Source organism: Leptinotarsa decemlineata, unplaced genomic scaffold (assembly GCF_025532065.1).
Source record: "Leptinotarsa decemlineata unplaced genomic scaffold, Ldec_3_MD MMD2_tig00026282_RagTag_RagTag, whole genome shotgun sequence".
In the NCBI taxonomy this organism is placed as follows: Eukaryota; Metazoa; Arthropoda; class Insecta; order Coleoptera; family Chrysomelidae; genus Leptinotarsa; species Leptinotarsa decemlineata.
Window position 1 is genome coordinate 18,856,784 of NW_027412668.1, and position 12,594 is coordinate 18,869,377.

At 33.2% G+C, this 12,594-nt stretch overlaps 2 protein-coding genes across 2 annotated transcripts in view; one reads left to right on the forward strand and one right to left on the reverse strand.

The window, feature by feature from the left end:
• Window positions 1-846: 846 nt before the first annotated feature.
• On the forward strand, window positions 847-8,461 carry Tsen34 (tRNA splicing endonuclease subunit 34). The gene has a single exon (XM_023160885.2). The coding sequence runs from the start codon at window positions 990-992 to the stop codon at window positions 1,773-1,775; it is 786 nt and encodes a 261-aa protein (XP_023016653.2). The 5' UTR covers window positions 847-989; the 3' UTR covers window positions 1,776-8,461.
• Window positions 2,983-12,594, reverse strand: part of LOC111505966 ((E3-independent) E2 ubiquitin-conjugating enzyme UBE2O) — a 30,652-nt gene continuing 21,040 nt past the window's right edge. The window contains exons 9-12 of the mRNA XM_074179965.1: window positions 10,888-11,179; window positions 8,339-8,711; window positions 7,863-8,281; window positions 2,983-5,137 (exon numbers count right to left, since the gene is read on the reverse strand). Coding sequence (XP_074036066.1) covers window positions 4,833-5,137; window positions 7,863-8,281; window positions 8,339-8,711; window positions 10,888-11,179 — 1,389 coding nt within the window. The 3' untranslated portion in view covers window positions 2,983-4,832. The remainder of the gene's footprint in view (window positions 5,138-7,862; window positions 8,282-8,338; window positions 8,712-10,887; window positions 11,180-12,594) is intronic.

Sequence of the window (12,594 nt, forward strand, 5' to 3'; positions counted from 1 at the left end):
AAGTTTAAATTTGAGTTTGAAGTCGAAATTTCGTCAATATAGAATTCCTGAAAGAAGACTTACATAATACACAATAAAATGGCTCAATATCAAAAATATTACTTGTCAAATTATTCCAAATAGTCAAAACAAAAGAAAAATTACTTAATGAAAATCGGCATTTTATGTACCTACATTACCTGATGAATATACTGAAAATTATTTAAATATCTACTTGAATGAGCATAAACTGTAAGCAGAAAATATATATTAAGAGTACCTGACAGAGAAATTTATCAACACGTCATAATACGTTTTTCTGACCAAAATAAGTTCCTTGATTCCTTTTTTCAACTTGAGAATATTCTTATATTCCCTACTAGTTTTTGGTAACTTATTGAAAAATCTACATCCGTTGTGATAAGTACATATATGTTAAAATAATTGAATGTTTTGATGGTATACTAATAACTGTATCTCTTAGTAGTTTTTCAAGAAATTATTCATTATAAAAGTCAAGGAGAGTCAATTGAAATGAAGTTCTACAACTTTCGTTTCAAAGTTTCTTCCACCAAAGCATCTTTGATCTATTTATCATTAGAACTGTCAAACGCCAAATCTCCAAAATATCATAATGACAGACCAACTTTATAATTGTTAAAGTAGTCAATTATAAGGTTTACATAAACGTCACTTTGAAAATTCCAAATATTTTAAACATTTACGGTGTTTCGGCGATCACACAATTTGTCCATCCGCCATAGTTGAAAAGCGTTTTAGTCGTAACATGTATGTCTAGTTTCCACAGAAATACACATAAACATGACCACATAACATAAACACTTTATTCTGTAATCTATGAACATGACAAGTGACACGTAACGAATACTGTCTGTCATATGGTTGTAGTTATAAACACAGAAATATTTATTTATGGTTATAAAGAAATCTGAGAAAGATTGTTTTAAAAACCACATATGCTGTAAGTTTGTCAAGTACTAATTTTAATTATGATTGATTTATATTATATCGGAGGAAAAATATTTGTCTTCAATGTAGACCATTGGTCTGAACTCAGGAAAAAATACAGGATCATTGGAGAAATCATTGGAAATAGCAGTCATGTTCCAGCACTCCCTTTGAAAGTATCTCCGGAAGAGGCTTTCTTACTGTTTCAAAAGAAAATTGCCAATGTCTTAGAAATATCAACAGAAACACTAAAAAATAATAGAGACAAAGAGGTGATGAAAGACTATGAAGATGGACTATTTAGGGCTCAAGTAGAAGAATATAAAAAAATTCGAAGAATTCAGTTGGAAAATATAATTGATAAAATTGTTGAAAATAGAAGGAAGGTTAATGATAATCGCAGTGCTGATGAAATACTAAAGGAAGAACTGAAAAAATCATCATCAATGACAAAAGATAATATGATATGGCCAATAATGTCAGCCCCGAGTAATGTAACAAAATTAGACTCCACATTACTCTCTGAGGATGATCTATCTAAACTCACATCACAGCTGAAAAGAAATGTATTTAGAGACCTTTGGGAAAGGGGTTACTATATTACGCAAGGGGCTAAATTTGGTGGTGATTTCTTGGTTTATTTTGGAGATCCCATATGCCATCATGCAATATTTATTGTCAAATGTGTAGATAATCTGAAACTTCTGTCACCAAGTGAACTTGTTGCCTTAGGAAGGCTAGGGACATCTGTGAAGAAGAAAGCAGTTCTGGCCTCGTTGGTGGATGATAAAGTTTCATATATAACTATTAATTGGATAGATTCATGAGACATATCTGATACTAATATGTTGATAGAATAAATGTACTGGTTGAAGTACTGTCGGAAAAAGGAAGATGAGGAAGAAGGAATTCAAAGAGAGTTTTAGGAAGAAGGAGAAATGTTTCCTGCGAATGTAGATTTCAATTTATTTCTAATATAAAATAATCCAAGTGGAACAAAACAAAATGATAGAAATGTAATTATATTATTTTCCTTAAAAATTAGTAGTATCAAATATATAAATATTTTCTATTCTAAACATCCAATATCAATTATGGTTTCATCAGAACTCACTCTCATCCAATCATTTTAAAATACTTTAGTATATTCTGAATCTGACGTTCAATCTCCAAGAAAATATCATGAATTTCTATTTTTTATACAAACCAAAAAATAACTACCTGGTATGTCAGCCTTTTTGGTGACAATTGCACCAATGTGCAAGGTTTTCTAAAATATTTTATGTATATTGGAAAAGTTTGTTTTGGAAGATCTTTCTTTAATAAATCCCTGTTAGTTTTATTTAAAATATTGATTGTTGTAATACAATTAATCATGCACAATTGATTCAAACAACTTAGATGTGATAGAAAAACAGACAGGTCTATAATTCTTAGGCAATTGTCTGTTACCAGATTTGTGTAAAGGGACAACATAGGCTTGTTTTCAGAATTCGGGAAAATATTTCTGAGAGATCTATTGAAAATTAGGAAGAGTGGGTGTCAAACTTTCTGAACACTTTTTGATAAAAAAAATTTTGAGAGATGAGTGGGTAAGACAAATCAAGTATGTGGTAATTGCAAATATTTTAATAACTGCTATTGGTAGAATCTGTTTATTGGAATTTTAAGGGTTGAAGAAAAATCATCAGAAAATTCACAAATGGTTTCACCGTTGGTTACTGTACTGTAATTTGCTTTTATCGATGTTATTTTGTAATCCAAGTTCACAAGTTTATACATTCGTTTATAATTTTTGTTAATGACATTAAAAATTTATCACAAATATTTGGGACTTGCTTTCCTCTTGATCTCCTAATTAATGTATATTGCATTGAGAATGCTCCTTTGGAATATGTAAAAACATGTAATATGTAGTAGAGCAATGAAGAATTCACATTTACTCTATAATGGCATAGTACTTTACTGTTATAAGATCAATATTAGAGTGCCACAATATGTAATGGTCGGAACAGAGGAAAAATAAAAGATGAATTCAACAATCAACGCATTTATTAAATTCTACAAAATGGACTGAATCACTAAGGTAAATTTCAAAGTTCAATTGTAACAATAACACATGTTCTATAATAGTATATTGAAACATTGTGCTTGGACTTGATGAATTGAGCATAGAACGGACAACCTAAAATATACACCTCTCAAAAGCAAAAAAATATCAATGCAAAAATTTGTTCAGGGTTTACTGAAAGCATATTAAGCAATTCCACTAGATTCCAATTAACCATTTCAATTATAGTCATTTGGCTGTAACTATACAAGGTGATTTGTAATTTCTGATAGTTATTGCTACTATCACAGAAACAGTTCTAATAAGTTTGGGATGAAACATTGACAAATACATAACATGGCTAAAGTACTGCTAAAATCTTCAAGTACCAACTAAATTGAATTAATTTTCCTACATGTCAAAACTGAAAATAATATTTGTGATGGATATTTCGGTAGCTTAGTTAATATCATAAATAACTGACGATACCTTTCTCAAAACTAACTAAGAAGGTAATTTTTTCACCATACAGCAACCACACAGGCAGAAACTTAACTGATTAAAATTCATATAATGCTTTCCCAATATGGCAAATAATTTTTGCGATATTAGTGTAAGTAGCTTACAAAATAAACTATTGAAAAATTGAAGTCAGTTGAATTGTCGTAAAGTTGATTGATTATTATAAAATATGAAAAAAATTTTACAGCTTTTTTGGTTTCATAGATATTTGGGAAAATCGTAAATTTATGTAGAGATATTAGTGATATTTTATACTTTGACATTAGAACTTTTAGTTAGTCATTAGAATATCTTCAACAAATCTTTATACAGCATTTCAAATTTTGGCCACCCCTCGATTTGAAATTTCGAATACAAACCTGTATTTGCTATCACAAAAATTGCTAGGTTTGTCTTTGTGACTTCATAGTTGAGGGGGTACTTCAAGTAAAATAACTCTCTTTATAAAAGTTTTATGAAAATGATCTGATAGCTAATTGCAAGTTCTCATGACGACATTTGAACAGATTTTCAATATCTCATTGAATGAAGTACTTTATTGGCGAAATGTGCGTCAGTAATAATTTTTTGAAGTTCTGGTGTGTGAAAAAAAAATTTAATTACATACATTATTGACCAAAATGTCCAGTTCTATCTATTTACTGAAATAAAAATATTTCCAGTTTCAGAATTGTGTCTATTACAATAGCACCGAATTCTTGAAAGATGTTACATTAATCACCTCGTAGGTTGACATGTTCTCTCAAAGAACATGAACTGAAATTTTTTTCGTTCAAGTATATTCTTAAGTCTGACCATTCACAGCAATATAAAAGTTTTTTCCTTGTAAAAAGCACAACACAATTTCAAGTACTTTGATTGAAATACCTTGACAAAATTTTGTTGAAAATAAAATACATACATTTTAATATGTTTTAATAGAGATAGCAGCTTGAGACTCATCAATAGTGAACAATCTCGATATATATAGAAACATAAAAACCTATGCTAGCAATAAATATTTTAAAAAATAATACTTTTTGTTCGACAGAGTGTGCCTCAGTTGAAGTCTGAAAAGTAATCACAGAAATGTTTTTAACCTACTTCAAGAAACCGCTTTCAAAATAATATCCATCAACCTAAATCAACTGAAGCAGCTCTGCATGAGGGACTAGTACAAACTAAATCGATCACAATAAAGACAAAAAACCTCATCAGAATAAGCTGAAACTTAGATCATTAAGCATGTACTGATAATAGATTCATCATTACTCAGATCAACATGCCAAAAACAACTGAATAATCAACGTTTATTGAGAGTAACATTACAAAATTATGTTTCTTTTGCAACCTCACTCTTATCACCAATTTTACTCAGTACTCCTTTAAATGATTCTAATGCTGATGAGAGGGAAAGTTTCAACCCTCGACTAACAGGCAGCAAAGGAAATCCCGGATCCACCGGATCATTGTCACTGCAGTAACTGTTCAACCTATCACATAGTTGTTGGCCGTTTTGTGAAAAATGTGCGAAAATTTCCTGTCTAAAAGCTTCAGTAGGAGAGAGTAGTAACTCCCTCATTGACTGTACCATCTTCAAGATGACGAGTTCATTGTAAGTCCTCGAGTTTTCATAACCTAAAAAAATAAGTTTTTCTACTTGAGAATACGGATTAAATTTATAACTATCTTCATTTCAGTAATCGAGAAAGATCTCCATTATTTCTAATGAGGAGTTGATCAATTTGTCATCGGTTGATGTCACAGGTGTAACTTCCTTTTGTGGTTGAAATCTTATTCATGAGAAGAGTATAAGTAGAGCTAGACTAGGATCTATTTCGGGTCCATTAGTCTTCCTGAAGGAATTCAAGAAAAACATTTTTTGTTCAAACAGTTCATCTGCTAATGTTATAGTAAAATAAATTGATTTTTAAATATTTTTTTTTGTTTGATCACGTGTAAAATACAGAGAGACAGAGAGGAAGAGAGGAATTTTTATTGTCTGTTAAATAAAACATTGCGCCATCACCAGGAAACAAAAATCAATAATCACTCACCCATCCATCAATTTTTTATATTGTCTGCATAGGATAAGAAAAGAAAAAGACTAAGAAAGGATACGATAAGAAAAATAATTTTTTAGGCAAAAAAATTGTGATATACAAGAAACCTATTGAAACATTAAAATTTTACCCCCTTCCTGTTGACTGATTGATATGAAATTTGGTAGGTACATACACACCTTCAGCTCTGATAACAATACAATTATGAACATTCAGTACTATTGTAAATCCAAGATGGCCGCCACCACAAAATGGTGGATTAGATGTTTTTACAACCTACTCAATATGGGTTTATCTAGTAGAATACAATACACCATGAAATAATTACAAATCCAAGATGGCTGCCAACATAAAATGGCGGATTACCTTTTTCCAAACCCTTTAATATAGGTATCAAAAGAAAGGACTTGACGAGTAGAACCCAAAACCCACGATTTGTTTTAGTCTGTTCAATGCCCCAGACTGATGAGAGTGGTGTGACAATTGATATCTGAAACCTTCATAATTATTTTTGAGCTTTTAGTGAATTTTCCGCATCATTATGTGAAACGGTTTGACTCAAAAAAATTCTTATTTTTTTGCATGATATTCCAGCAGATACAATAAACTGATTCAATCACAAACTAGATGAGAAGTTCCAACAATTGTAGAAGACTTCCATTATATAAAAAGTGTCAACAGATTCAAATCTATGAGAAAGAGAAAATGAATTGAATATTATACATATTAAATGTATTGAAAATACCAGGACCGAAATTTTCAGATGAGTTAGTTAAAAAAAGGTAATAATATAAAAAGAGATGAAATAAGCTGAAACAAAAATATAAGAACGCTAATTTGTTAAAAAAAAATGTTTCCACTTGAAATGAAAATGTATTAATTCCAACCGAAACTGGTTTTTACAACCGAAAACGAATTTCGGCAACAGTCTCAGTTTCGGCCGAAACCGAAAGTTCCTTACAAGGATTATGTTTTGAGTGAAAAAATAAAGAAAACGTTATTATAATCAGTCAGTCTCTATTTTTTTATCTTTAAATCACAACGTTATGTAGTCTGTGGCATTTTTACTTATTGATAATCAACATAACAAATCCTTGTTTAAGAAGAAATATTAATTGCACCATAAAAATACTTAACGACATGATTAGACACGTGGACATGGCAAAATGTCTTCGTTGCTTGTATGAAATTCAACGCGCAGTTTCGGTCGTAGTTTCGGCAGGTTTGCCACCGAAACCCGTTTCTTTGCCGAAACTTAACCGAAACCGAACTTTCGGTCGGACACTAGTATTAATTAATGGGTTTCATAATAAACGAAATTTCAATAATATACAAACAGAAAAAAAAACATTAAAGAGAATTGATAAAAAATGCAAAAAACTAAAAATTGCAAAAAAATAAAAAATGAAGATGTTAAAAGTTATAAAATGTTCAAACCAATATACTTCGCATTTCAATTCAAAGTATGCACTATTGTCTTCAGATGATAACTGACCTATATCACTTTGACGCTTTCCTCTCTCTTCCTCTCGTTTTCCGGTTTGTAGCACCGTCGCAATTTTTCCGGAATAATTAGAGGTTTTCATATATTATTTAAACTTTCTTCAAAATCAGTGTTCCTACCTGTGGATAATTTAGTCTCCATACTATTTCATGTCATGTTGGTGGGTGTATTTATTGTGCTCGCCGAATTAAGATTTTCAACGGTTAGTGCAATTCTTTACTCAACCAAATATTTTGCTTCTGTTAGTTCCATTACTTTTGAAATTTTCAATTCTCTATTCATGATAGACTTCAAATTTCTCAAAAAAAAAATCTGTTTTTTCGTTAATCAGCTGTCGCCCCCAAACGAATAACAACTCTCAAAAGTTGAGAAACTTGTGCGAGCTAAGGATTAACGAGGCCTTACCTTTTGACGTGTGATTCCTAACACGGTTGCAGAATCATTCCAGCTTCAACCAGATAAATTCTCTCGAGAAAAATATCTGGTCGAGGCGGAATCGAACCCACGGTCTTCCGATCGTGAGTCGGGCGCACTACCATCGCGGCCAATTCCACAACAATTTCTAGACAATTTAAGTCTGAACCACTAATATTCACCATGAAACATTATCAACCACATTCAAACAAACGTTGAGGTGCGGTTCTTCAAAAATTGTCAAATCGACAATCAGCTTATATCTCTACCACCTGAAGGTGATTAATGGAATGTGTTATTAATCGAAGTATTGACTCAACAGTCTAATATTTTGACAGCTTCTTATCCAACAACAGTAATAATATAAAATATAATTACGAACCTTGTTGCGTATCAGTCTGTTTTTCATAACCAGCTTCATTATAATAAGGCTCTGCTACTAAAATTAATCCTTGGATGGAAACTATAAGTTGGAGAAGGGTGCTGTTGGGACCCCAAACTTCTGTGCCGCGTCCCATCCAAGTTCCTAAAAGTGACACACAAACCTTTCCCTCGACATATAGATTTGGATTGAGTCTTTCTGAGCTATAGCTTATATAGTGAACTAATGGTGGTGACCGGGGATAGTCAGAACTGAGCTGGATGTCAAAGAGAAACAATCCATCTTCATAAGGCGTTTTGGCCGGTCCTTTGATCATTACAGATAACAAGTCAATTCTATTTCCATACGATCGTACCCATACACCGCGAGGAAGAGATTCCTTCATGAGTTTGTACTCCTTCTGAACTGCTTTGAGGAACCTGAAATTATACTTTCATGTAAAATTTAGTATTGGTGAAAGGTTGCAATTAACCCACCTCTGTAGATCTGTTGGTTCAAATTTTGTTGAAAAATAATGATGGGTAACAGGAGCATCTTCAATTATTGAATATGGTACGTTCTCTCCCTCAATATTTTCACTCAATTTTTGTTTCAAAGGACTCAGTGTGGAAAAAGATTCCTCTGGTGTGGTAGGACAACTTGGTAAAGGTGTAGTGGTAGATGGAGTAGCTATATTTTCAGAAGCTTTTGTAAGAACTGAAAAAGCTTGGCTGCCTCCAATTCGACTTATTATTTCGGCATAAGCAAGGTCCATGCGAACTTTGAGCATAGAGAGAAGTTCTATGCAGAGATTTTCTTGAGAAATATAAGCTATTTCTGTACTCTCAGGGGTGAGAGGTGTTGTTGGGACTGAAAAGATAAATTCAGTCAATACTTATATCCATCGAACCATTAAATATTTTCTCATATTGGAAGCGGTGATTCAAACTTTTCAACAGAAAATAAGTTCTATTTAACTTTATTTGATATTAGGGATACATTTATTAGCCTAATTTTTTTAAAAATGCAAATAACTATGGTTCATTATTGCCTAGTTTACACAAGCCTGCCATTATTATGTGTGTGTTCATCTTTCGAAATGTGAAATATTATCTAGCCAAAAATGTATGCAATTATATTTGCATTTACCAAAGAGAAGGTTAAAACAGTAGTCATAGTCTACTCTTGAAAACAGTAGAATACATCGTAAAAATTGAAGAACTTCTCGACCTGTTCAGCTACCGCAAACTAAAAAGAGACCCAACACAATTAAGGTTGCTGAATACGAACCGTCTCATAAAATCATCATTATTGTCGGAAACCATTCAGAAGACTATTCTGAGAACAGAAGCTGTCCCGCCAAGGCTCTACGGTCTTCCGAAGATACACAAAAAGGAAGTTCCGTTGAGACCCATAGTATTACTTGTCAAAACACCTAGCATCGCTCCTACAGCCTCACGTTGGAAAAACCACCTCGTACATCAAGTATTTGAAAGACTTTGTGGGAAAAATCAGGAATATAACCTTGGGCCAAATGATATTCTGGTCAGTTCCAACGTTGAGTCCTTGTTCACCAACGTGCCACTGAAATATTCTTTGAGAGAGATAGCCAACCTGTTTCCTAGTGATATTCTCCGACTTTCCAAGGCCTGCCTCACGGGAAATTACTTACAATGGAAAGGAGATTTCTATAAGCAATTAGACAGCGTAGCGATGGGAAGTCCACTCAGTCAGGTGATAGCCAACTTCTTCATGGAGCAATTTGAGAAGGCAATCGACGCTTTCGATTTCAAACCAACTATTTGGTTACGATATGTGGATGACACCTTCGTCATCTAGAGACATGGGAGGGACAGACTGAACCTATTTCTAGACCACATAAATGCTAGCATCAAGTTCACTATGGAGACTGAACAGGAACAACGGATAGCTTTTCTAGATGTACTCATCAAAAGCCGTGGCACACAATTGACACATAAAGTGTACCGAAAACTGACACATACGGACAGATATCTGCATGCAATTTCAAACCACCATCTAAGTCAAAGCGGGGAATTATCAACACCCTGACGGAACATGCCCATAGAATATGTGAACAGGAAAACCTACAAGAGGAATTGGATCAGCGACAAGTGGCTTTGAGATCGAATAGATACAGTGTAAATGAAATCAACAAGGCCATGAAACTAAAGACTTCCACAAGTCAAAATAGGGAGGAAACTCAAACAGTTGCGTGTGCATTTCTACTGTACATCCCTAGGGTTACAGACAAAATTGGAAAAATCTTAGGGAAACATAAAATAAAAACAGTGTTCAAGCCCATCAGGAAAATACATCAAAGTCTGAGATCTGCAAAAGACAAAAGAGATCTCCTATCAGCTGCGGTGGTATATCGTATACCATGCACCTGCGGAAAAATTTATATCGGTATCGAATAAACTGTAGATTAGGTCAAATAGACAAATCGGCAGTAGCAGAACACGCGTTTAGTGAAGAAGATCATACGATACTGTTTGAAGATGTGAAACTACTTGCATCCGACCATGGATACCACAGTCGGCTTGTACGGGACGCCATAGAAATCCATAAACATACGGAAAAGTACAATAGAAAAGAGGAGGCGGACTACGCGAGTCAACATAAATACAACTTACGAACTAGAAATCACTAGTCATCGGTGGACCATTAAGATGAATAAACCTGTGAAGAAGCCAACCACTCGTGCTGACGAGAAATGTTAGGATGCAGTTCCAAACTACGACGGCTTTCAAACCCGAATGGAGATAGTAACACTGAGAAAGAGAAGTTATTTGATAGGGACCATCTAGTGTATAGTGAAACGAACAATACAGGTAAACGTGATTGTACAGTGGCACACAATGATATCTTCTACAATATTGGATTTGAAAATGAAAAACTCTCTTATTTTTGTGTAATTTGTTTCTCTATTCAACAAACCCTCGAAGAAGGTAAGAATATATCTGAAAATATGAAGATAAAAGGAAATTTCAGTTTTTTAATTACATCAATTAGTTCAACCTCTCACCTGTCGATTCCTTGCCCTCTATCTTCTCTATTTGTGCGTTGATTTTATTTTCTAGCTTAATCATTTTGCTGATGTTTTCTTTTTCTGCTATCTTAATTTTAGAAATGGACGGACAGAGATTGTCACTTGAAAACAGTCTTCCCCTTAGATCTAGGCCAAGAGATTTTGCTTTCTCTTTCACTTGGACGAGTAGGGCTTGAAAGTGCTTGCTTTTCAAACTGAAGAAAGAGGTGCCAAGCAACTTGTCTAAATAACTCGAGTTTTCATATACCAACAGCAGATCCTTGAGAAACTAAAAAACATATTATTTTTAACGTACATATGTATTGGTGTTGAATGATCTTCAATTTCATTCTTCAACTTAATTAGCGTTTTTATGCATACAATCGAGATTGTGATGAAACGAGATAGTGAAGATATTACGTAAGTTAGATATGCTGAACCTCAATCCATTATTATGATATGAAGTACTAGATGAAGGTTGATCGATAAATATCCATGTCCCCTATTTTCCATCGTAAGGTCCTTCAACATTTATAAACTTTTCCTTATGTTGCCGTCTTTTCCTGAACCATTTGAAAAATGTCTTCTGTGTCGGCGATAAACTCAGTATTTGAGCTGAATGAGTCTTTTGGACCAATTTTTGATGTTAGGAAACACAAGAAATCACCAAACCAAGTAGGTTAGTATGGCGGTTATTTGTAATGTATCTGAAGAAAACACTTTTCCACTACAAAATTATAGCACTGTCTGCTGACCCACATATAGAGACAGCTGCAGTGTTATCAGCATTTGTTCTTCTTGTATCCTTTTTAATAGATCCAATAATTAATTCACCAAAGTACTGACCGATTTTAAATTTTCTGTAGGGAAATAGATTCACCTTTAATAACCTGTTGCTTACTCTTTGGAATATATTAGATGTATCCAAGTTCAATGATGACAACTCAATGCACAACCTCCTGAATATTTCTCATAAAGATATTCAAATAAAAGTACTTTGACAATGTTAGGTATCTGCTTGTTGTCTACCACAAGCAGTGGTGGCACCTATCTTTCTTACACTTGACTAATCATCTGACATATTTATTTTTCTTTCCATATGATATGAATATGGCCTCTTTTATTATGCATACACGTCAGTTTGTCGATCATATTGAAGGATCTCATCAACAACTTTCTCCATAACCATGTTTTCCAAGTGCCCAGGAAACTCCTCTTCATGAACAAATGTATGACTTCATTTGAATTTTTTACAGACAGCATTCAATCATTCCATTTTATTAAAAAAATACAAATAGGCACCAAATAATAATAAGTTCACTTTATTTTTACAAGCTCAAGTTGATTTATCCTTCTATTCATATACAAGACTCACGTTTCAAGTTTTTACAAGAGGTAGCATAAGTTTTTTGAAACAAATGGTTTTGTTAATTTTTAAGAGATTCGTCTTCAAGATTGATAGGATTTTGCATGCATTTCAACCAATTATGAAGCGAGAAACCAGTAGAATACGAGTAATGACAAATATTTGTTTCTCCTTCAAATGATCAATAGTTTGAAGTGCTCTAAGAGCTGGCATTTTCATAACGGATAATATTGTAACATTATAGGTCATCACCAAAGTAGCACGTTATCACTACAGACAGTTTTGAAACTTTGATTTTCAAGTTTGCCTATTCATGTGCTTTTTCCTAAGTTTTCGCT

What these genes read in the sequence shown, in the direction of transcription:
- Tsen34 (XM_023160885.2), top strand. Translation starts at nt 990, where the DNA reads ATGATTGATTTATATTATATCGGAGGAAAAATATTTGTCTTCAATGTA.